Here is a 21,382-nt window from a genome sequence, read left to right on the forward strand (position 1 = left end):
ATGCCCTTAGAGCGGAGTTTCTCTAGGAGACCTCCGTGCCACACCCTGTCAAAGGCACCCGCTATGTCCAGGGCTACCACGACAGTGTCCAGGCTGTCGTCAAGGGCGTCCTGCCAGTTCTTGGTGAGGAGCATCAGCAGATCGGAGGTGGACCGGCCAGGTCTGAACCCATACTGTTGGTCCGAGAGGAGGTAGTTGTCCTTGAGGTGGCGACAGACTACGTCTGCCACGACCCTCTCGAACACCTTCCTCACCACAGACAGCAAGGAGATGGGCCGGTAGTTTTTGGGGTCAGACCTGGAGCTCCTCTTGTGGACGGGAACCACCCGAGCCTCTTTCCACGCCGATGGCCAGGTGTTTTCCCGGAGGCAGGCAGAGAAGACTGTGGTGAGAGGGGCAGCCAACTCGTGGGCACACTGCTTCAGCAGGTGCGGGCTGAGGTCATCGGGGCCGGTCGCCTTCTGGGTGTCCAGCCCTCGCAGCAGGCGCTCGACCAACACCTGTGTCACCTCCACTTTCGTGACAGTCTCCTCGCACTGCTGTTCCAGATGTGGCGGTGTCTGTCCGGGGTTATCCACCTTCATCTTCTCGGCGAAGAGACTGGCTAGCAGCTGGGCTTTATCCTTGCTGCTGGTGGCCACTGCTCCATTATGTCTTGAGAGAGGAGGAATCGCGTCCTGGCGGCTGATCCCCTGCCTTTCCTTGACGAGGGACCACCAGGTCTTATTTCCTACCCCTGCTCCACACAGCTTGCGCCTCATGTCTTCCTCCCACTTCCTTATGGCCCACTTGCTGGTCACCACCATACTCCTGCAGGCCGCACGGTGCAGGACCTTGTTGCGCCGAGTCGGGTTCCGCTTGTAGCGTAGCCACGCTGAATACTTAGCGTCAGCAGCAACACGGCAGCGGTAACCAAACCATTTTTGATCCGCTGGTCTGGTGGTAAACTCTCGGTGGTGCACATGTCGCCTCTGGAGGGCCAAGAGTCGGGAGGTGAGGGCTTGTGTCATGCCCTCCGCCCCGCCTTGCAGCACAGAAGGCCACGCCGTGTGGCTCAGGTCACGGCGTAAGGAGGTCCATTCAGCCTTATCCCACAACCAGATCGTGCGGGCGGTGGCCTCGTCCCGAGCCACCCCCACATCCACCAGGGTCAAGACAGCATGGTGGTCGGAGCTGCCCACGAGTCCCAGCTGGTGACAGCGTAGAATGTCCTCCTGGAGGTCGGAGATGACGGGGTCAAGCGTCCCGCCCAGCTCGTGAGTAGGGAAGGTTACGTGGTCCGTCAGGCCCTGCACCGCCAAGAGGGATTCGTAGGCGTTCTGTTCCAAGTGGTGGTTGAGGTCACCCACCAGTAGGACGTGCCTGCAGCTGTGCGCCACTAGCAGGTCGTCCAGGGACTCGGTGAGGTACCGGAGCGAGGCAGGCCCTTGTCGTGGCGGGCGGTACATAGCGCACAGCAGGAGGGCAGAGCGGTCAGCCAGCACAACCCGGAAGAACATTACCGCCATCTGGGGAGGCGTGTCCACGTCGAGGTGCTGGGCCTGTAGTCCTTCCTTGAAGCAGACAGCCACTCCGCCTCCTGCTCGCTCATGTCGGTCCCTCCTGGCCCAGTGAGTGTAGCCACGCATCTTGCCAAACGTGGGCTCCACTTCACTGTTCAGCCAGGTCTCCGTCACCACAACTATGTCGGCACTATGTCGCAGGGCACAGTTGTGCGTCAGGTCTCCGATGTTCGTTCGGAGACCACGTACATTGGCGGAGATCACCTTTAGTTGACGGCGGGGGGGTTGTGGCTGTACCATGGTGGTGGGGGCAGCGGTCCGGCGTGGTGGTGTGTAGGAGGGCTCGTCTGGGGGTGTCGGGGGAGGGGGGGGGGTTCCACTGCCAGTCCGGGATGTGACTCCAGGCCCCTGGGTGTGGAAGAAGTGGGCGGGTCTGTGGTAGGGGCTGAGGCTGTGGTGGTGCTGATGGGAGGCTAGTGGCCGGAAGCCTTCCCTCCGCCAGGATTCGTCGGAGGAGACGTTCCTGTCTCAGGTCAGAGGCCCTTGTGTACCAAGACACAGCAGTGTGTCCCCTACGGGTGCAGTACTCGCACGTCTTCACTCTGGTTGATGGCTGCTGCGGGTTGACAGTCTGTCTCCGTGGCTGGCCGGCTTCCTCCTGGTTGTACGTGTGGTGACTGGCCTCGTACACTTCTTGAGTGTTTCCACTTTTCTTGTTTTCCTTTTTACTTTTTCTTCTTAATCCTTCCGGTAGTGGTGGGTGGCGTATCGGCTGTGGTGGGGGTTAGGCGGTTAGGGGTAGTTGTGGTGGCGGCGGTGGTGGCTGAGTTGTTAGTAGCGACGGCGGGGGTTTCAGTGGTTGTGGTGGTGGCGGCGGGGAGGATGTTAGGGGCAGTGGCGGCGGTGGTGGCTGAGTTGGTAGTAGTGATGGGGGGTGTTTCAGTGGTTGTGGTGGTGGCGGCGGCGGGGAAGATGTTAGGGGAAGTGGCGGTGTTGGTGGCTGTGTTGGCGGTGGCGGGGGGTGGGGGGGTGTTCAGGGCAGTGGCGATGGTGGGGGTGGTGGCGGTAGTGGAGGTGGATGTGAAGGCGGCGGGGGTGGTGGTGGCTGAGCTGGCGGTGGTGAGGATGGTGGCTGAGCTGGCGGTGGTGGTGGTGGTGGTGGTGTCTGGCGGGGAGTTGGTGACAGAGGTGACGCCAGGAGGGGTAGTTGTGGAGGCGGGTGTGGGTGTAGGATGGGGGTTGGTCACCGAGGTGCTGGAGGGAGCAGGGTCAGGTGGGGCGTGGGAGGGAGGGGTGGCGGGTCTGGTGGTGTATCGGAGCTTCCGCGGCTTCCCTGAGCTCCACCAATTCCGCCAATGCTCAGAGCCCTGACAGACCTCCTCCCAGTGTCCGTCGATGGTGTCCGAGAGAGCGCTGACAGCTTGCGTATGCGTGGCTATCTTTGCCTCGCGCTGCTTTGAGGCGGCAAGTCTGTCATCGAGTCTGAGGGCTGAAGCAAACAGTTCTCTCTCTCTCTCTCTCTCTCTCTCTCTCTCTCTCTCTCTCTCTCTCTCTCTCTCTCTCTCTCTCTCTCTCTCTCTCTCTCTCTCTCTCTCCCCACCTGCTCTACCCTCCTTCCATCTCTTTACCTTCTCTTCTATCTGTCTATCTCTCCTCTACTCCCCTTTTCTCTCCATCTCTCTACTCTTTCTTTACCCTTTTCCATCACTTCAATCACTTTGCCTCCCCTCGATCTATCATTTCTTGCCTCCATCTCTCTACTACTCTACCTTTCTACCCTCTTTCTCTAACTCTCCCTCTACCACCTTCTTCCTCTTTATATCTTAGTCTCTACCCATCCTTTCTCTTCCTCTCTCCCTCACAGCCTCCGGCCACGCACACAACGCCTCCAGGGTAGGGTAGGCGGTGGCCGAACTGGTAGCGTACTGGACCCACATTCGCCGCGTGATGGACGACGCGGGTTCGAATCCTCACGCTACCACTCGGATTTTTCAGTCACCGCCGAGTGGCTTAAAACTACCCACATGCTGTCCTGAAGACCACCCATCAACCCGGACTCTAGAGGAAGCCGTCCAAGCGAATCAAGAACGAGTTCCGGGGGGCAACATGAGCCAATGCAAGATGGCGCCACTATAAACACTCGCCTGCGCCAGAACGGGCTGGGCCGACCATCAGGCCCCACCTGGAAGAAGCCTTGGGCCGACCATCAGGCCCCACCGGGAAGATGCCTACCGGCGCAATAGGCAACAACGTAAAAAAAAAAAAAACAAAAACAGTGTAATGGGACGAACACGCGCGGCAACAAATTCTGTATCGGGCCGCACCTCGACGCCGATCGATCGATGGGCGGCGGGACGCTTATGTTTGTGGCGGGTTGTGCGGACGGCGGCGAGTGTGACGAGAGGTAAAGGAGGACGAGCAGGAGGTGGTGAAGGAGGTGGAGGCGGGGGAGAAGACGAGGAGGAAGAGGAAGGATAAGAAAAGTGAAATAGGATGGGAAGAAAAACGAAAGGAGAAATGGAATGGGAGTAGGACGGGGGAGTAAAAGGGTGAAGAGAGGGAAGAAAGAAAGAAGTGTGGGTGATGGTGAAGGAGATGAAAGTGGAAGATAAGGATTACAGGAAAGTATTTATGAAAAGACGGAACATTGGAAAGAGAAGAGGAGGAGGAGGAGGAGGAGGAGGAGGGGGACAAGTAAAGGGGAAGAAAATGGGGCATGAAGAGAGAATTGATGGTGGTAGAGGATGGTAGGGAAAAGGAAAAAGAGAGGAGGAGTATCAGAGAAAAGGATGATTAAAGAAGAAAGAGGAAGAGGAACAAGGTGAAAGGAAAGGAGAAAAGGGAATCAATGACTAAAATAAGACGAAGAAGACAGGAAGAAAGGAAGATAAGGGTAAAGAGGGGAGAACAAGATGTCGAGGCGATGCTAATAAAGGGAATAATTAAGAAGAGGAAATTAAGGTGTTAGATGGAAGGAGAAGGAGGAGGAGATGTGGCATTGGAGAAGAAAAGAAGAGGAGCACAGAGGACGAAATGGCGATGAGATGGAAAGAAAAAAAAGTAACAGAATCATCTCAGTTTAACGAACAAAAAGTCACTGTACAGAGAGAATAAAGGAAAGACAGAAGGGAAAATTTATATTAAGACATTATAAAGAGAGGTGCGAAGGAAAGAAAGACAGAGAATGGAAAGGATAGGAAGGAAAGAAGGAAGGAAGAATTAATTTCATGGAAATGATGTAAGGAGATAAGGAAGAAAGTAAAAGGAAGAACAACAAAAATGCACTCAAAATAAAATGTAATTAAAAGTTGTGGAAGGAAACCATGAAGGAAAGGAATACATACAGAGTGTTAATGTGAGAAAACACGAAAAAATATCCAGGAAGCGTAAGTGCATATATAATAACACCTCCCCACCACTACAACTACTACTACTACTTCTACTACTACTACTACTACTACTACAAATATTACTACTACTACTACCACTACTACTACTACTACTACTACCACCAGTACAATCACCACCACCTCCACCACCACGTCCCCCACCCACCACCATTACCATCGTCACTACCCCCATCACCACCAACACCCCCAACACTCTTCCCTCACCCATTGATCCGTAAAAAAAACTCCAAGTCGCTTCACCTAAGCCACAAAAATATCACTACTATTAATCCCCGCAGGTGAACCAATGATGAGGCGGAGGGAGGGAGGGGTCACCTGGACGTTAAGGTGAATTAATGATGCCTCACCTTCGTGCACATGCTGCTTGAGATGGGCGTCTGATCAATGGCTTCAGTGGGACGAGGAGGAGGAAGAGGAGGAACACAAAGGAAACACAAAGGAACAACAAACAATAGCAGACCTGCTGGTCCTTACGAGGCTGTTAGTGACAAGCTACACTAACTATCTAATCAAAAGTGGAAGATGAAGGACAGCAAAGGCAAAGGCTCCTCCTCACCCCCCCATCCCTACAGCCAGAGAAGGCAGGAGAGGAAAAAGAACCATGCAGCATGGGAAAACTGCATGGAAATTATGTAAGAAAGAGGAAAGAGCTACCATTACTGCTACCACTAACCGGGCGATAAAAGCGGACAAGGACACCAGTATTCGAAAGAACTTAACGTTAATACGACAATGAGTAATATCTTAGTTGCTGGTTGGATTCAAAATACTTGTCTAATCTATTCTTGAAGGCCGTAACTGTTGTACTATCGACGACATCACAGGGCAGAGAGTTCCAAACATCAACAACTCGATTGAAGAAGTGTTTAGCTTCGTGCGACGAGAATCTTTTACCACTTATCTTCAAATTGTGATTTCTTCTTGTTCTATTTGATCAATCAATTGTAAAGTAATCTTCTGCATTAATATCACTGAATCCTTTAAACATTTTAAACACTTCTATTAGATCGCCTCGCATTCTTCGTTTTGATAGGCTGAATAAATTTACTTCTTTAAGTCTTTGTTCATATGATAAATTTCTCAACCTAGGAATAATCTTTGTTACTCTTCGTTGAACCCGTTCCAACTTGTCTAAGTCTTTTCTGTAATAGGGAGACCAAAACTGTACACAGTACTCTAGACGGGGTCGAACCAACGAATTATACAGTTTTAATACTACTTTTTTTCTGATTTATTATTAAAGACTCGTCCGATGAAGCCAACCGATTTGTTTGCAGTTTTAACTACCTCTGAACAATGGTGACCGGGCTTTAAATCGCTTGATATAGTGATTCCAAGATCCTTTTCTTTTCTTACTGCAAAAAGTTGGTGGCCATTCATTACGTACCGAACGCGATTGTTATTTTTTTCCGATGTGCAACACTTTACATTTGTTAACGTTAAATTTCATTTGCTATTGATTGGCCCAACGTGCAAGTCGATCTAGATCTGATTGTAAAGCTTCTTCGTCGAGTGTCGCAGTTACTTTACTAGCAATTTTTGTGTCATCAGCAAATTTTGATACTTTGCAAGTGAGCCCATCATCGATATAATTAACATAAATTAAGAAGAGCATGGGGCCAAGCACTGATCTTTGAGGTACGCCGCTTCTGACATCAAGCCAGTTAGATGTGACACCGTTTAGAACTAATCTCTGTTTCCGCTTAGAGAGCCAGTCCACAAGCCAATTGTGAATGTTACCCGAGATACCATTCGCCAATAGTATGCTGAGCAATCGTTGGTGGGGGACCTTATCAAATGCCTTTTGAAAATCCAGATATATGATATCTACTGATCTGCTTTTATCGAACACCTCAAAAATATAATGAAAAAAATCAAGTAAGTTAGTTAAACACGAACGTTTACTACGGAAGCCATGTTGCGAATTATTTATTATATTAATTTCCTCGAAGAATTTCACCATATTGTCGCGAATGATAGTCTCCATTAACTTACAAACAATCGATGTCAGACTAATTGGTCGATAGTTTCCTGGATGAGACTTGTCCCCCTTTTTAAAAATTGGTGTGACATTTGCTAGTTTCCAATCCGACGGAACTTTTCCAGCTGTTAAAGATTTATTGAATGTGATGGAGAGCGGTTTACAAATTTGATGTTTGATTTCTTTTAAGACCCTAGGGGTAGTTTTTTTTTCTGGACCAGGAGCTTTGCTTACTTTAATCTTTTCAATTGTGCGTAAAATGTCACTTTCTACGATGAGCATGCCACTTAACATATTTTCGGTCCTTCTGACCTCCGGCGGTTGAGGTGATAAACAATCTTCGTCGGTAAATACGGAAGCGAAAAAGCTATTTAGGATTGCAGCCATTTCATTTTCATCGTTCGTGTGGTTACCATTATCATTAGCAAGCGGTCCGATACCACAAGTGAGTGACTTTTTATTATTTACACAGCTAAAAAATTCTTTAGGATTAGATTTACTCGTTTCCGCTGTATATTCTTTAAGATTTTTCTTGATTCGTTTTATTAATTTCTTGGTTTCGCGGCGAATTCTGTCCAACTCTAGTTTGTCAGCCTCACTGAGTTGATATGTACTGTATACGCGTTTTTTTAAGAGATAGGCTATTTTGAATTTCGTTATTCCACCATTTGGGTTTCTTAAAAACTGAACGTCTGTTACGATAGGGTACGCATATGCTTATGGCATTGTTCAATATTGTGGTGAAGGCCCCCCAAGATTTATCAATATCTGTTTCCGCCGAGATTTCAGTCCAGTCAGAATTATTTAGAATTGATCGGAGTTTTACGAAATTCGCTCTCTGATAATCAGGCACCTTTTCTTTACTAGGAGTTCCTTTATTTTCTTTCATATTGATGCTGAATGTGATTGCTCGGTAATCGCTAGAACAAAAAATTGGACCGACATTTACTTCGTTAACTAGATCAGCTGTCGTTGAGAAGATAAGGTCAAGTATATTATTTTCCGGAGTCGGTTCTTGAACGTGTTGATGAAAATCACTTTCTAGTAAATTTGTGTACAGGTCGAGCCCTGTATGACAGTTCAACGGTTCATCCCATCTTTTCACCGGCAAGTTAAAGTCCCCAACAATTACTGCCTCGCAACTGCTACTTGTTTCTAATAATAATTCACTTAATGCGTGGTCGATATCAAGAGTCTGCCTTGGCGGTCTCTAGATAAGTCCAATTACTATTTTACGAGATTTATTTTTAATTTCAATGAAGACCGTGCCTACATTGGTTATAATATCTGTTTTCACGGATACTGGATGGAGAGGGTTGTGGATATAAAAGATAACGCCTCCACCCTGTCTGTTCTCTCTTTCATGACTGAAAATGGTATAACCCGGTAATCTATATTCCGCAATGAAATCTCTATTTGAAGTGTCTATCCAAGATTCTGTGACTCCGATGATGTGATAATGATTTGTAGCTGCGAGGACTTCTAAGTCTTCAAATTTGTTACGTAGGCTTCGATCGTTTACATAGCAAGCTTTAATGTGATTCGAGTCGGGGGTTTCGAGGGTTGAGAGCTCTCTTACGATGGAGCTGCTGGTGTTCTCGCCTCCGCGTTTTTTGGCTTTCGAAGAGCCACTTGGTCACAGAGCAGCCTCCCGAAACGGGCTGCTCCAACAGGGTTTAAGTGGATGCCATCAGCAAGGAACAAGTCTGAATCGTAGTAAAAACTGTTCCACAAGTTAGCGAACCTTTTTCTTGTGAGCAAAGGGATTGAAGTCTGTTGTTTGTGCTGAAGGCCTTACTGTTAAAAGTTAGATTCGGCACCGACCCTCGGGAGGATTCCTGAGATTATGATGCTACTGGTATCCGTTTTACGTATATACTGCTTGATCACGCGGCGGTATTTCTCAAGCACTTCCTCAGGACGGGTTGTCTTTACGTCATTTGTCCCCGCGTAAATGACAAAGAGGGTGTTTCGGTCGGCATTTCTCGTGACATCATCGCACGCTGCGGTGATGTCGTCCAGTCTGGCACCTGGATAACAATAACGTTTTCATCGGCCGTTTGATGAACGACCACAGAACTCAACCAGCTGGCCATGCACCATGAGTCCCCAACTAGGCGAGTTTCAAACTCATCCTCCATGGTGTCTGCCAGCACCTGGAACCTATTGAAGGTAGTGGGGGTCAGTAAATCCTTGGTTGCCTGCTTCGGTTTGGCTCCATTCCTTACAGGTTGGAACCCGACATCCTGTGAGGCAGGAAGAGAAGCGTTAAGTGGGGCAGGCTGGAAGTTGTCCTGTGAGGCAGGCTGGAAGTTAGCCTGTGAAGCAGGCTGGGGGTTAGCCAGTGAAGCAGGCTTGCGGTCAGCCGGTGAGGCAGGCTGGCGGTTGTCCTGTGAGGCAGGATGGGGGTTAGCCTGTGAGGCAGGCCTGGGGTTAGCTTGTGAGGCAGGCTGGGGGTTAGCCTGTGAGGCAGGCTGGGGGTTAGCCTGTGAGGCAGGCTGGGGGTTAGCCTGTGAGGCAGGCTGGGGGTTAGCCTGTGAGGCAGGCTGGGAGTCAACCTGTGAGGCAGGTAACACGTCCTCCCGTGAAGCAGGAGATTCGTCTGGAGAGGGCACACGCTCGGTGGAGGGCCTCTTCACCATCGATGGTGGAGTCACTGCCACAATTTTTGCAACAAATTCATGAAGGGCTTCGAATTTATTTTCAAGATCATCATGTTTGACTTTCCATTCAGTCACAGTCTTCTGAAGTTGTAATCTTTGAACGCAGGGGCGGCAAGTTCTACTCAGCTGGAAGTACTGAGCTGCAAATCGTCCGGGACAGACGTCACACTTAAGGTTCCAAGGCATTGTTAGAAATTTAAGCGAGTTAACAGTCTCTGCAAATATTAAAAGCGCTTTCGAAATAACTTAAAGTGAGACATAAGTTGAATTGAATAAAAATTGTGCATGGAAATTAGATACTGCTGTGTTAGATGCCTCCAACACTGGGAGTTCGCTCCCACAGGGTCATGAAAACGCCTCAAAGACCAATCGCTAGTCTTGAGCCTCGGTCACGAGAGAGACTTTCACAACCCGGCGCTTTTCAGTTATTGTCCTCGAAGTTTTGTCCCATAGAACGGGGCCGGCGTAGTCACACAGAGCAGAGCTGGCAAGGGAGGAGAAGAACCAGCAATTCGTTCCCACTTTCCGAAACGTCTAACCCAACTCTGCGACCCTTTCGAGGCCTCGCCAGTGGCACCTGTCACCAGGTGTTCTCCACCAACTCTAGAGAGTATCAGACGCCCTTCCTGAGAGACCAAAAAGCTGAAATATTCCTTGAGTATAAGAAAAACCCTCAGAAACTCCACCTAGAAGCCGGGAGGTACAACCTCAAATGGCCCACGGAAGACATCTCTTTCAGGAGAAAACAAGAACCAGCTGTTATGCAGAATAGGGATGGGAGTACCGTCGATAGGGGGGAGGGACGGGGAGCTCACACCGACAACTGGTTCCCAGGGAGGCTTTTTTTAGTATAGAGGTCACCACACTCCTCTACACCGCAGGCCTAAATATTTAGGCACGGTCCAGCTGACTAGGACCCTGGAACTCCAGCCATTGTCTCATAAAGAGATCCTCTGCCTGCAGTCCAATCCACCACTGCTGCTGCCCAGAGGCTTCACCGTGACCCTGGCACGGGAGACAGATCAGGTATTACACCTTGTCCAAGGGTGACCTGAGACTATGCAGGGCAGGGACGTCTAGTTCGAAACTAACCACGGGATGTTCTGGAAAATACTCTCATTGTAATTCACACTCAAAATTACCCTTGGATATCCTAACTACATCTAACCTAACTTAACTTAACTTGACTTAACCTAACCTAACCTAACCTGCCCTGTTCAAGAGCGGGCGCCACATACCCGTGCAGAGAAGGGAAATACGCGGGCGGGTAAGGCGAGGAACAAAGCGCTCTGATGCGATGTGTGAGAATCAATGTGTCTTCTTGCGACATGCATTAAGATCATCACTAACTTCACAAAGACTACACAGGAACTGTTAATTTACTTGTCAGTCTAAGGCATCCATCATCAAAGCTATAGTGCTAACACTCATGATGATAAATGAATCAAACCTGAACGACTATACGTATTCCTGGACAAGGGTCGGTATTCTTAGACGCGTCCGCCTCTCACATAATTCACTTCTTAAGGCCGAAAATAGAGGTAAGACGCGTCCTCATGAGCGTTTTTTCACGTTCATGGTACACAGGCTTTGTCAAACTACCAACAGACTCATATAACTACCCCTAGAAAAGCCCACGACTCCTGCGAAACCCTCGTCAAATGTATGTGTTTGGGCGCCGAAATGTTTAAGAATATGACCCAAAGACTCCCTGGGACGACACACGCCTTACAACAACTGCCGCACTTTGGCCACAGCACAGCGGGCCGTGGCAGTGTGTGGGTCTGCGGCCGCTCTCTGTCACAGCCTTGCGTGCTGCCGCGGCGCCGAACCGACCCGTCACGACGCTAATTGACCAAAGAACACGATGCAAATGCAAAACAGGTTCCTGGAAAACTTGTAAAACGATAATGTGAAATTTGTATTAAGAGTGCGGTGCAACAATGTGTGCCGTGCGGTGCCTCCGTGTTAGGTACGACACGAAAAAGCTGCCGGCGCTTCCTGTTACCTGGGCATAAAAGTTGGGCAGCAAACCATTAATCAGAGGCGTCAATGTACCGGCGAGGCATCATTAATACCACGCACAGGAAAATTGAGCGACAAAAATTATCTAGCGTGGAAGACGGAGGAGTCTTGCGAAGCCGCTGTTTTGGCTTCCCCTTGAGACAACTTGGCCCTCGAGGTTCGGCCCTCAAGACGCCAGCTGGGGGGGCCGCGGGAGCTCGAGCGGACAGTGGCCAGTGGTGCATGATTTCCGCTGCTTTAAGCTCCCAATGACCTCGCTGGGCAGGGTGACTGCGGCCCCTCCCGCTAGTGGCCCGCCGCCGCCCCACACACCCAAGGAAGCTACTGCGCGGGTGTGCGTTCGGCCCAGACTGGCGTGCGTGGCGTGCGACCTTAATGACCACCCGGCTGGTTTCTTATCAACTAATGACAGGGATCCATTTTGTCCGCATCCGCCCGAGCGTGTGCCGCCACTCCAGGGCTCTTGACACGCGGCGAAGTGACGCTGCAAGGTTTTGTCAATCTGGTTACAAGGCAACTTCGTCATTTGTGTAAAATTATGAATAGTTTTATCGCCGCGCTGATCACATTCGCGGCCTTGTGCTTAACGAACGCTAAGTTTTGAGTCACTTCTTGAAAAGTTATCTATTTTATGCTGTCCCAATAATTACACAGGAAGGATCTTACTAACGCATGCAATCAAGCACACACACACACACACACACACACACACACACACACAATGCAATGCAATGCACAGCGCGACAAAAAGTTCAGCACTCGTAATTCAGTTCCAGGTTGGGCACAAGAGGCCTAGCGGGGCAGTGGCCGGCCTGTACAAACAAAGTCTACGAGAGTTAGAGGTGAACAGGGTGCCATTTAAATAACGATGCATGGCGGGTGAAAATATTAATGAATCAGTAGGTAATAAAGTTAATCGTGCCTTTGGTGACAGTCAATAAATAATATTCAAAATGTTTTATGCTACACAAGCGGCGTAGAGGACACGTCTTGGACAACGATGCGGGTCAAGTACCTCAGCTCTCTTTTCCTATTTACTGTGTCCGTCTATAGAGAATAATTGCCCCACTAATACGTATCTCTGACAACAAAAAGGATAAATGTAACTCCGCAATCTTTTCCATTTACTAATTCCGTCTATATAGAATGACAACCACAATAAGTATCATACGTATCTCTGACAACAAAACGGGTAAATGTTACTCCGCAATCTTTTCCATTTACTATCTCCGTCTATATAGAACGTCAACCACAATAAGAATCATACGTATCTCTAACAACGAAACCAGTAAACATAGCTCCGCAATCTTTTCCATTTACTGTCTCCGTCTATATACAATGACAACCTCAATAAGTATCATACGTACCCCCTAACCTCAGCCTCTCCCACTCAAGATCGAATGAATCCATGAAATATACTTCATTTTCCATCCATCTAAAACCTTAAACGCAAACGCCACGTCTTACAACTTAGTATATCTAACTCTATGGCCGGTATTGTCCGATGCTTTCACCCCTCACATCATCTATTTCAAAAGTCCAAAAAAGGAGATCAGTCGGGTTCTAATGAGTGTTTTTTAGGTTCATGGTACAGAAGAAGGGTCAAAATACCATCAGCCATAAAACTACCTCTGGAAAGGCTCACAGCTGCTACGAAAACCTTGTCAAATATGTGGACTTGGGCTCTGACATGCTTAAGAGGACGGCCCTGTGAAGTCAAGTATTGTGGTCGTATTCTCAACCGCCTCAGACTCTTGATATAATAATTTTTAAAGGCCATTTAAAAGATACATCGGGTTCTCCAGCGTGTTTTACCTGTTCATGACGTAGAAAACTTGCAAAACTACCCCCAGAGATATGAAACCACCCATGGCAATCCCTGCAACTTCTACGAGAGCCTCTTTAAATAGATATACTAAGGCGTCGACACTTTTGGGAATATGGGTCCAGCTCTCCGCGTGGCTGGCATGCCGCGGCCGCTTCCCCGCCGAGGCAAACACTGACGCCCTCCGCCAACACTTCCCGGGCCGGAGCAGTGAGCCGCTCACTCGCCGCCGCCGTGTTGTGAGCGGCAAGCACTCACCGCTGCGGCAACACGACTTGCCTTCCCTGCCTTTGTTCAGCACGGAGGGAAGCACAGGACGAGGGCTCGCTGCTAAAGGCTCATGCCCACCCCGCGGCCACACTCGTGCACGTGAGGGTGTGGCTGCCTGTCTTGTTTTGCGTGCACACACCGGCTCGACAAGGCTTGCTCGCTGTGTATCTTCGTGTGTTGGTTTTGTTGTGATCTGTTAGGAGACGGAACAGTGACGTCCATTTATATTCTGATTATGCTCTGGACTACACCGAAACAAGACAATGCGAACCTCATATGACGTGGAAATTCATAAGTGTTTGCTGCCACAACCAACGCAAAATCTTACTCATATACGCTGTGTGTGTGTGTGTGTGTGTGTGTGTGTGTGTGTGTGTGAGAGAGAGAGAGAGAGAGAGAGAGAGAGAGAGAGAGAGAGAGAGAGAGAGAGTTAAATTTAAATAGAAAGGAATATGAAAGAAAACGAAAACTGACCCCCCCAAAAAAAAAATACAAAGAAAACGGATAACTAAATGAGTCTCCATTTTATTACGTGGAAAATGAAGGTGAGGAAATAAGAGACAGGTTTCTGGAGGAGGAGGAGAGCCAGCCACCCTTTCTCTTCCTTCCTTCCTGCCACTCTCTCCCCCCCTCCCTAAATGGCAGATGGAGTTCAATGTAGGGAAGTGCAGAATTCTGAGTGTAGGTAGGAACAACCCCTCACATAACTATTGCTTAAATGACACTCTCATAAGTAGGTCTGGGTGCGAGAGGGATTTAGGGGTCTTAGTGAGCTCTGATCTCCGTCCAAGGGCACAATGCATTCAAGCTAGAAATCGAGCTAATAGGGTACTGGGATTTATTTCAAGGAGCGTAAGCAACAGAAGCCCCGAAGTCTTCCTCAAACTATATTTAGCATTAGTTAGACCTCATCTTGACTATGCGGTTCAGTTCTGGTCACCCTACTATAGAATGGATATCAAAATGTTAGAATCGGTGCAGAGGAGGATGACTAAGATGATTCAGGGGTTGAGAAACTTGCCATACGAGGAAAGACTCAAACAGTTAAACTTGCATTCTCTAGAAAGGCGAAGGGTGCGTGGAGACATGATCGAGGTTTATAAATGGATGAAGGGCTTTAATAAGGGAGACATTCATAAGGTTTTGTTGGTAAGAGAACCGGGTAGGACACGAAGTAACGGGTTTAAACTGGATAAATTCAGATTCAACAGGGACATGGGCAAAAATTGGTTTACTAATAGGGTGGTGGATGAGTGGAATAGGCTTAGCAGTCATGTGGTGAGTGCCAATACAATTGTCACATTCAAAAATAGACTAGATAAATTCATGGACAGCGATATTAGGTGGGGTTAGATACACGGGAGCTTAGGGTCAAAGGAGCTGCCTCGTACAGGCCTACCGGCCTCTTGCAGACTCCTGCGTTCTTATGTTCTTATGTTCTTCTCTTCTCTTCACATCTCCATGGCTTTCCTTCTTCTTGCATCTCTCTCCCTCTCCTCTTCCTAATTCTTTTCTTCTTCATCTCTTTCCTCTTTCTTCCTATCTTTCTCTCCTTAGCGTTCTTCCTTTTCTTCATTTCTACATGTCTTTCCTTTCCCTTGCATCTCTCTCTCTCTCTCTCTCTCTCTCTCTCTCTCTCTCTCTCTCTCTCTCTCTCTCTCTCTCTCTCTCTCTCTCTCTCTCTCTCTCTCTCTCTTCTTCTTCTTCATCTCTTTTCTCTTCCTTCCCGCCTTTCTCTCCTTAGCGTTCTTCCTTTTCTTCATTTCTCCATGTCTTTCCTTTCCCTTGCATCTCTCTACCTCTCCTCTTCCTCATCCTCTTCATCTCTTTTCTCTTCGTTTCTGCCTTTTTCTCCTTAGCGTTCTTCCTTTTCTTCATTTCTACGTATCTTTCCTTCCTCTTGCATCTTTTCCCCTCTCCTCTTCTTTTTCTTCTTCATCTTTTTTCTCTTCCTTCCTCCCTTCCTTTTCTTCATTTCTCCATAGCTTTCCCTCCCCTTGCATTTCTCTCTCTCCTTCCCTTCCCAAGCCTCACGCGAGAAGCTTAAACAACGTCACACAATTCATGCTCGGGGCCACAACCACATCCATCACGGGCGACGCTTATTTCCTGTAGCGGCTGTATCAATGTTCATTAGGGCCAATAACTGTGATTCATGGCTCGGGCTCGATTCAGACACGCCGCCGTTGCTGCTGCCAATGTTTCTTTCTCATCTTTTTCGTTCATCTTCATCTTCATCTTCTTCAGTCACTGGTAGTTCACTTCAGGGTAATGGTTCTCTCTCTCCCTCTCTTTTTCTTCTTGTTCTTGTTCATCTTCTCCTTCATCTTCTACTTCTCCTTTTTCTTCCTCCACCTCCTTTTCTTTTTTTTCTTCACCGTTGTTTTTATTTTTCCTTTCTTCTTTATCTTCCTCCTCTCTCTCTCTCTCTCTCTCTCTCTCTCTCTCTCTCTCTCTCTCTCTCTCTCTCTCTCTCTCTCTCTCCATCCTGCTCCGGTAAATGCTCTAATTCCACCTCTTCACCTGGTCCTCCGTCTCCCCTGACTTCTATAATTTTTAGGCTGCCATTCTGTTACTTCCGTTATCTATCTGTTATCAGTTCCTCGCATGCACGACACGACCTGCTCTCTTATTCACTCTTATTGTTACTGAAAATTAACGCCACTGGAATCTGGTACCTGTAAATCAATGTTTCTTACGTACCATCTTCGCATCATCACCAAAACCACCATGACTTTACTCGCGAGACAACTTAACTCCTAGGATGCGGATTTCCTACCAGAAGACATCACCAAGCTACAGGGACTGAACAAAAAGTGGCTGCTACAATTCAGTGAAGAAAAATGTAAAGTCATGCACCTTGGGAGGGGATATCCAGTACACCAATACCACATGGAAAACACTCCACTATCCACCACAGAGGCAGAGAAAGACCTGGGGCTATATGTTACCAGGCCACCGGTGAAAGTCATATCCGTGCCAATCGCAGCCGACGGGTCAAGAACCAAAACTAAAATGTTAAGCATGTTCACCTTTAATGTTAATGTGGAAAGAGCCACGAATAGCATCTGATACACGAGTGCAAATCTAAGTCCCTTTACGTCTCCCTCACCAAAGCACACGCCTAATGAAGCTCCCCGACACCTCACGACACCGCCAGCACTGTCATCGGCGCACACCCAGCCTCGGGGTCACGGCGGGAGGCGTGTGGGTGTCGGTGAGGCTGGTGCGGGAGGAATGGCTCAGTCTTCCACATAATGGCCACTTGGGCTTACCGTGTGTTTGCCGGGAGTTTGCTCGACACACACGGCCGTCATGACAGTGGCGTGACGGGGGAGTTGTCACACCGAGGAGCGAAGGGCTAAGGCAAGGCTAAGAGTAAAGGGCTAAAGGAAGGGCGAGGGAGTGTGTTATTATCAGTATGTATGTAACAGTGTATTAGTTCGTCATATTAAAGGTGAATGTGACAGGCAGTCTATTAGCTTATCTTACAGCGGCGTGGTGAGCGAGCTGGCACACCGAGGAACGAAGGGTTAAGGTAAGGTAAGGTAAGGTAAGGTAAGGTAAGGTTAGGTTTGGTAAGGTAAGGTAAGGTAAAGTAAGGTAAAGTTTGGTACATGGGCTATAGCTGCGCGTGGCCGCGGTGCTCACCTCCGTCGTACTGGCCCCTGAGCAGCGTTGCCAGATTATCGTACTTATCGCATTGCATTTTCGTAGTTTCTGGCCGATAACACAAGCAAAAAGAACGAAAACCATCTATATTTAGCCGTTTTAACGATAACTAATTTTCTATCGTTATTTGTGTGGTTACGACAATATTAGAGCCTAAAAATGATAAATGTAATGTTCATAGTACGACAATTTGGCAAAGCTGCCCCTGAGTCTGTGGTGAAAAGAGCCCATCACCCCGGGACGCATTATTCGGAACTGTACACTGGCTCGATCCATACCCACAACCAGCCAATCAACAGTCAGATGTGTCAGCCAGACCGAGCCAGTCACGACGCAGGAAGGGCTTGGAGAATGACGTCATAAAGTTTCTATGTAACAAATATATGAAATTAATGTAGTGTTGCCTTATTATTAACAACAGTGTGTGAGTAGCAATAGTCCAAAAAAAATAGATGAAAATTACTTTTTAAAGCATTTTCTTAAGCTTGAAGCCAAAGACATCTCTGTTAAAATGATGATGAACGATGCAAAGTTGCCATGCACCACTTTTGCTGTGAGGTATGCAATGCGCCGCTGCTCTACCAAAGACGATACAAATCATTCCTGCTCACTACTACTGTATATAATTACTCAATACAGTAGTATTTGGCGTGCTACGCAATGGTTTTGGATCAACAGCTCCACATTGACATTTTATATGGCTACGAGCATAGTAGCATGTATAATTTTGATATAGACTGGAATGTCCGCATGCAGCAAGGGACAAAAGAGAGAGAGAGAGAGAGAGAGAGAGAGAGAGAGAGAGACGCGATCATGGAAACAGACCTCGCCACACTACAAGTTTTACTTTTATGCTTCGTACAACTCATGTCGCGTGAAACATACTTGCCTTCTTCATCATTGGACAGGAGAAAGATTGCAGATTATGACTGTGTTGAAAAAAACTCAAACTGGCAAAAAATAAAGGAAATAATGCGAGTTGAAGTCAAAGACGAGATATAAAGGTTTATACTACTTTTTATTCCATGCCAATTTTCCATATAATTATTAAGCTACTGTAAAAACGAACAGTGCCACTTGATAGAGAAAATTCTCCTGAATATGATGGTGTCAACAGATTAGCGATACGTTAGAAAGGAAGGGAGTTAAGCAAGTTTTAATACGAACTTATTAAATTGTAACATTAGGCTATATGTGTTTTTACGCTACGACGCCACTCGTCCATCGCCTATAATTTTGTATAAAAGCTTGCCTACCTTCCTTCCTTTCTAACTTACAAGAAATCTATTGATACCTTCATCTTCAGGAGAACTTTCTTTGTCAGGTGTAATTGTTTCTTTTTACAGTAGCTTAATAATTCTATGAAAAAAATCGGCAGGGAATAAAAAGCTTTTGGTGGAGTGGTGGGGTGGAGGCGGGGGTGTCCGAAACGGCCTAATTTATTTGCCCAACCAGAAAAACGGAGCTCAGTGCAGGTTGAAGTATATAAGTGTACGCAGTGAAGTAACCAAGAGTGCGTCGTGAGGTATCTAAGTGTAAAGCAGTACCAAGGAGGACCAAAGCAGCGATACAAGGCGGAACAGCTCGAAAGAAGGTAACAGGCAAGGTGGCTCGTTACTGCGGTGCTCATTCCCGGCGAAGCTTCAGTCTGCCCAAACCTACTCGTACGCGCTGAACACACTCCCTTGGCATATTCTTCGCCGGCATTGCAGACAGCCTATTACTGTAGTCTTATTCTTACTCTCACCCCCTGTGAACTGAAGCACATACGATTTAGATCAATGAGGGAAAAAAACATTCTTGTTACACAAGAGACTTGAGCATCACTTACCCGACACATCCTTGAGTCATCCAGTGAGTACCAATAACTTCTGCAGAGGTTACGCAACTATTCCATCTATCTTCAAGCTCACAAGGGGATCCATATAAACTCTTGTCCTTCCTGAAGTGATTGTTGCGCCTATCTACCACACACAAAGCCATATTAACCACAAAATCGAGATACTACACGGGCACTCTCGCTCTCCACGGCCACAAGCAGACTCCTCTCAGTTCTCAACCCTCCCAGCTCCTCCCCCATGACGTCAGGTGCACAGTTACCAACCCTCAATGCTCGTGTTCAAGGCCTCTTTCTCACGAGGCTACCGGTGGCCGTCACGAGTGACCTCACATACTTTTCAATGGTGCCTTTCACACGAGGCCACTGCAGCTGCCCGGTGGCGTCACCGGGTTTGACGGTGGCTCGCTCGTGTAGCAATGGTCGCCACCCGCAGTGGCCGCCACTCACTGTAAATCATTGTTTTCAACGGGAGCTTTCATACGGAGCCATCGGTGGCCGCCACTGCCGTCCAATGGAAGGCCAGGTGTGATGAACTATGGTGTTGATAAATGGGGTCTGTACTGTATTTTCATACCCATGGAATAATCTGAGGTCAGGTCACTCAGGTTAGGTGAAGAATGCGTTGAGAGGTAAATATGATATCAGAAACTGTACATCATGAGTCATGTACGAGGAATTATTTCGCGCAACACCAGCCTGGGGCTGGATTTATCAATCTTACCAGCCACGCCTCCGGTATCTCTCACATTTACCGGAGCGCTACCGCAGCTGCGGCATCTTTCAAACACGGCATTCATCAACGCTTTGGTAACGCTCCGGTAACTCGCACCCTAGCAACGATTGGTTGGGCTGGACAGCCAATCACGTGCGACCCTTGATGTTGTATTTCACCTTTCACGTGTCGTCTGTTTACTAATACACAGACTTCAAAATCAAGACGTGTATTGTACAGAGGTAAATACTACCTTAAAACAAATAATTAGCGTTGTAATCCCTCAATTAGATGTGTTTTTTCACGAATGAAAGCACATTAACTGTATATTTATCTTTGAAATAAAAATATAATCGCTTATACAATATTCTGCACGTGTCTGTATGTTACCTTCATAGTTTTCCGTCATTTGGTGAGCATTCTGTTGTGTATGGATAATAATGACGAAGGTTCGGCGACGCTAACGTCAGCGGCGCGCCTCACTTTCAACACAGGTCGTCAGCTGTGAAGAGAAGGCGGCCCAATTTTTCCACCGAGGAAGTTTTAGCCCTCATCACAGCGGTGCGGCAAAGATAGCAAACCATCACAGGGCCGCTGTCATCTTGCCTCACCACTGCAGCCAAACAACGAGCTTGGGAAGCTGCGGTGGAGGAGGTCAACGCCGTGAGTGGGATCGGGCGCAGCGTGGAGGAGGTGCGCGTGAAGTTCTCCGACTTCAAGCGCCACACCAAGAAGCAGCTCGGAGACTTAGGACGTGAGGCTACTGGCACAGATGAGAATATATCCTCTGCAGTGTTTTAACAATCAGTGAAAAGTCATGGAGGGACAGTTCTCCAGCCTGTAATAGATTTCACACTTATGAAATTTGGTTCCTTATTACCTTATTAACTTTTATAATCTGATGTTCCTGATTCATTTGTATATTATGCTATACAACAAAGCTCGTTCTGATGTTCCTGGCAACACTGGGAGGCATATTGGAGTGTCTCGGTGTTAACAAACATTAACTTTGTTGAAGTTACTGCAATACTGTTTGTGTTATACATTTCATTGAATTTAATCTGTATATAATAATAGTAAATTTTCCTCCTCGTAACTTTTCTGATAACTGCAATTTAATGTAGTTTTTATATTCTTAATGTCCTTCAATAGAAGTAGCCATCATGGGTGACTTTACCTTTAATTCGGATAGGATAAAAGTGTAACCTCCAGGTTTGGCAAGGACGTTAGCCCGTTTCGGGCACCCCCCTCTCTCCCGACCGCTCAACCAATAGCTTTCGCGACCTGGTCATGACCTGACCTGAATGGCTGGCTGACACATAATGCTCCACTCTCTCTCTCTCTCTCTCTCTCTCTCTCTCTCTCTCTCTCTCTCTCTCTCTCTCTCTCTCTCTCTTTATATATTTCCAGACTCCACTCCTACGCCACTCCCTATACAGGTGTGGAGAGTTACCCGACCTGACTTGACCAGAGTATTCCCCC

General features: G+C 47.7%; 1 protein-coding gene across 1 annotated transcript in view; it reads left to right on the forward strand.

The window, feature by feature from the left end:
• The first annotated feature begins 962 nt into the window (after positions 1 to 962).
• LOC126992037 (myb-related transcription factor, partner of profilin-like) overlaps positions 963 to 21,382 on the forward strand; it is a 25,917-nt gene continuing 5,497 nt past the window's right edge. Inside the window, exons 1-2 of the mRNA XM_050850708.1 lie at positions 963 to 993; positions 20,520 to 20,654. Of these exons, the coding sequence (XP_050706665.1) occupies positions 963 to 993; positions 20,520 to 20,654 (166 nt within the window). The remainder of the gene's footprint in view (positions 994 to 20,519; positions 20,655 to 21,382) is intronic.

This window comes from Eriocheir sinensis, unplaced genomic scaffold, assembly GCF_024679095.1.
Source record: "Eriocheir sinensis breed Jianghai 21 unplaced genomic scaffold, ASM2467909v1 Scaffold388, whole genome shotgun sequence".
In the NCBI taxonomy this organism is placed as follows: Eukaryota; Metazoa; Arthropoda; class Malacostraca; order Decapoda; family Varunidae; genus Eriocheir; species Eriocheir sinensis.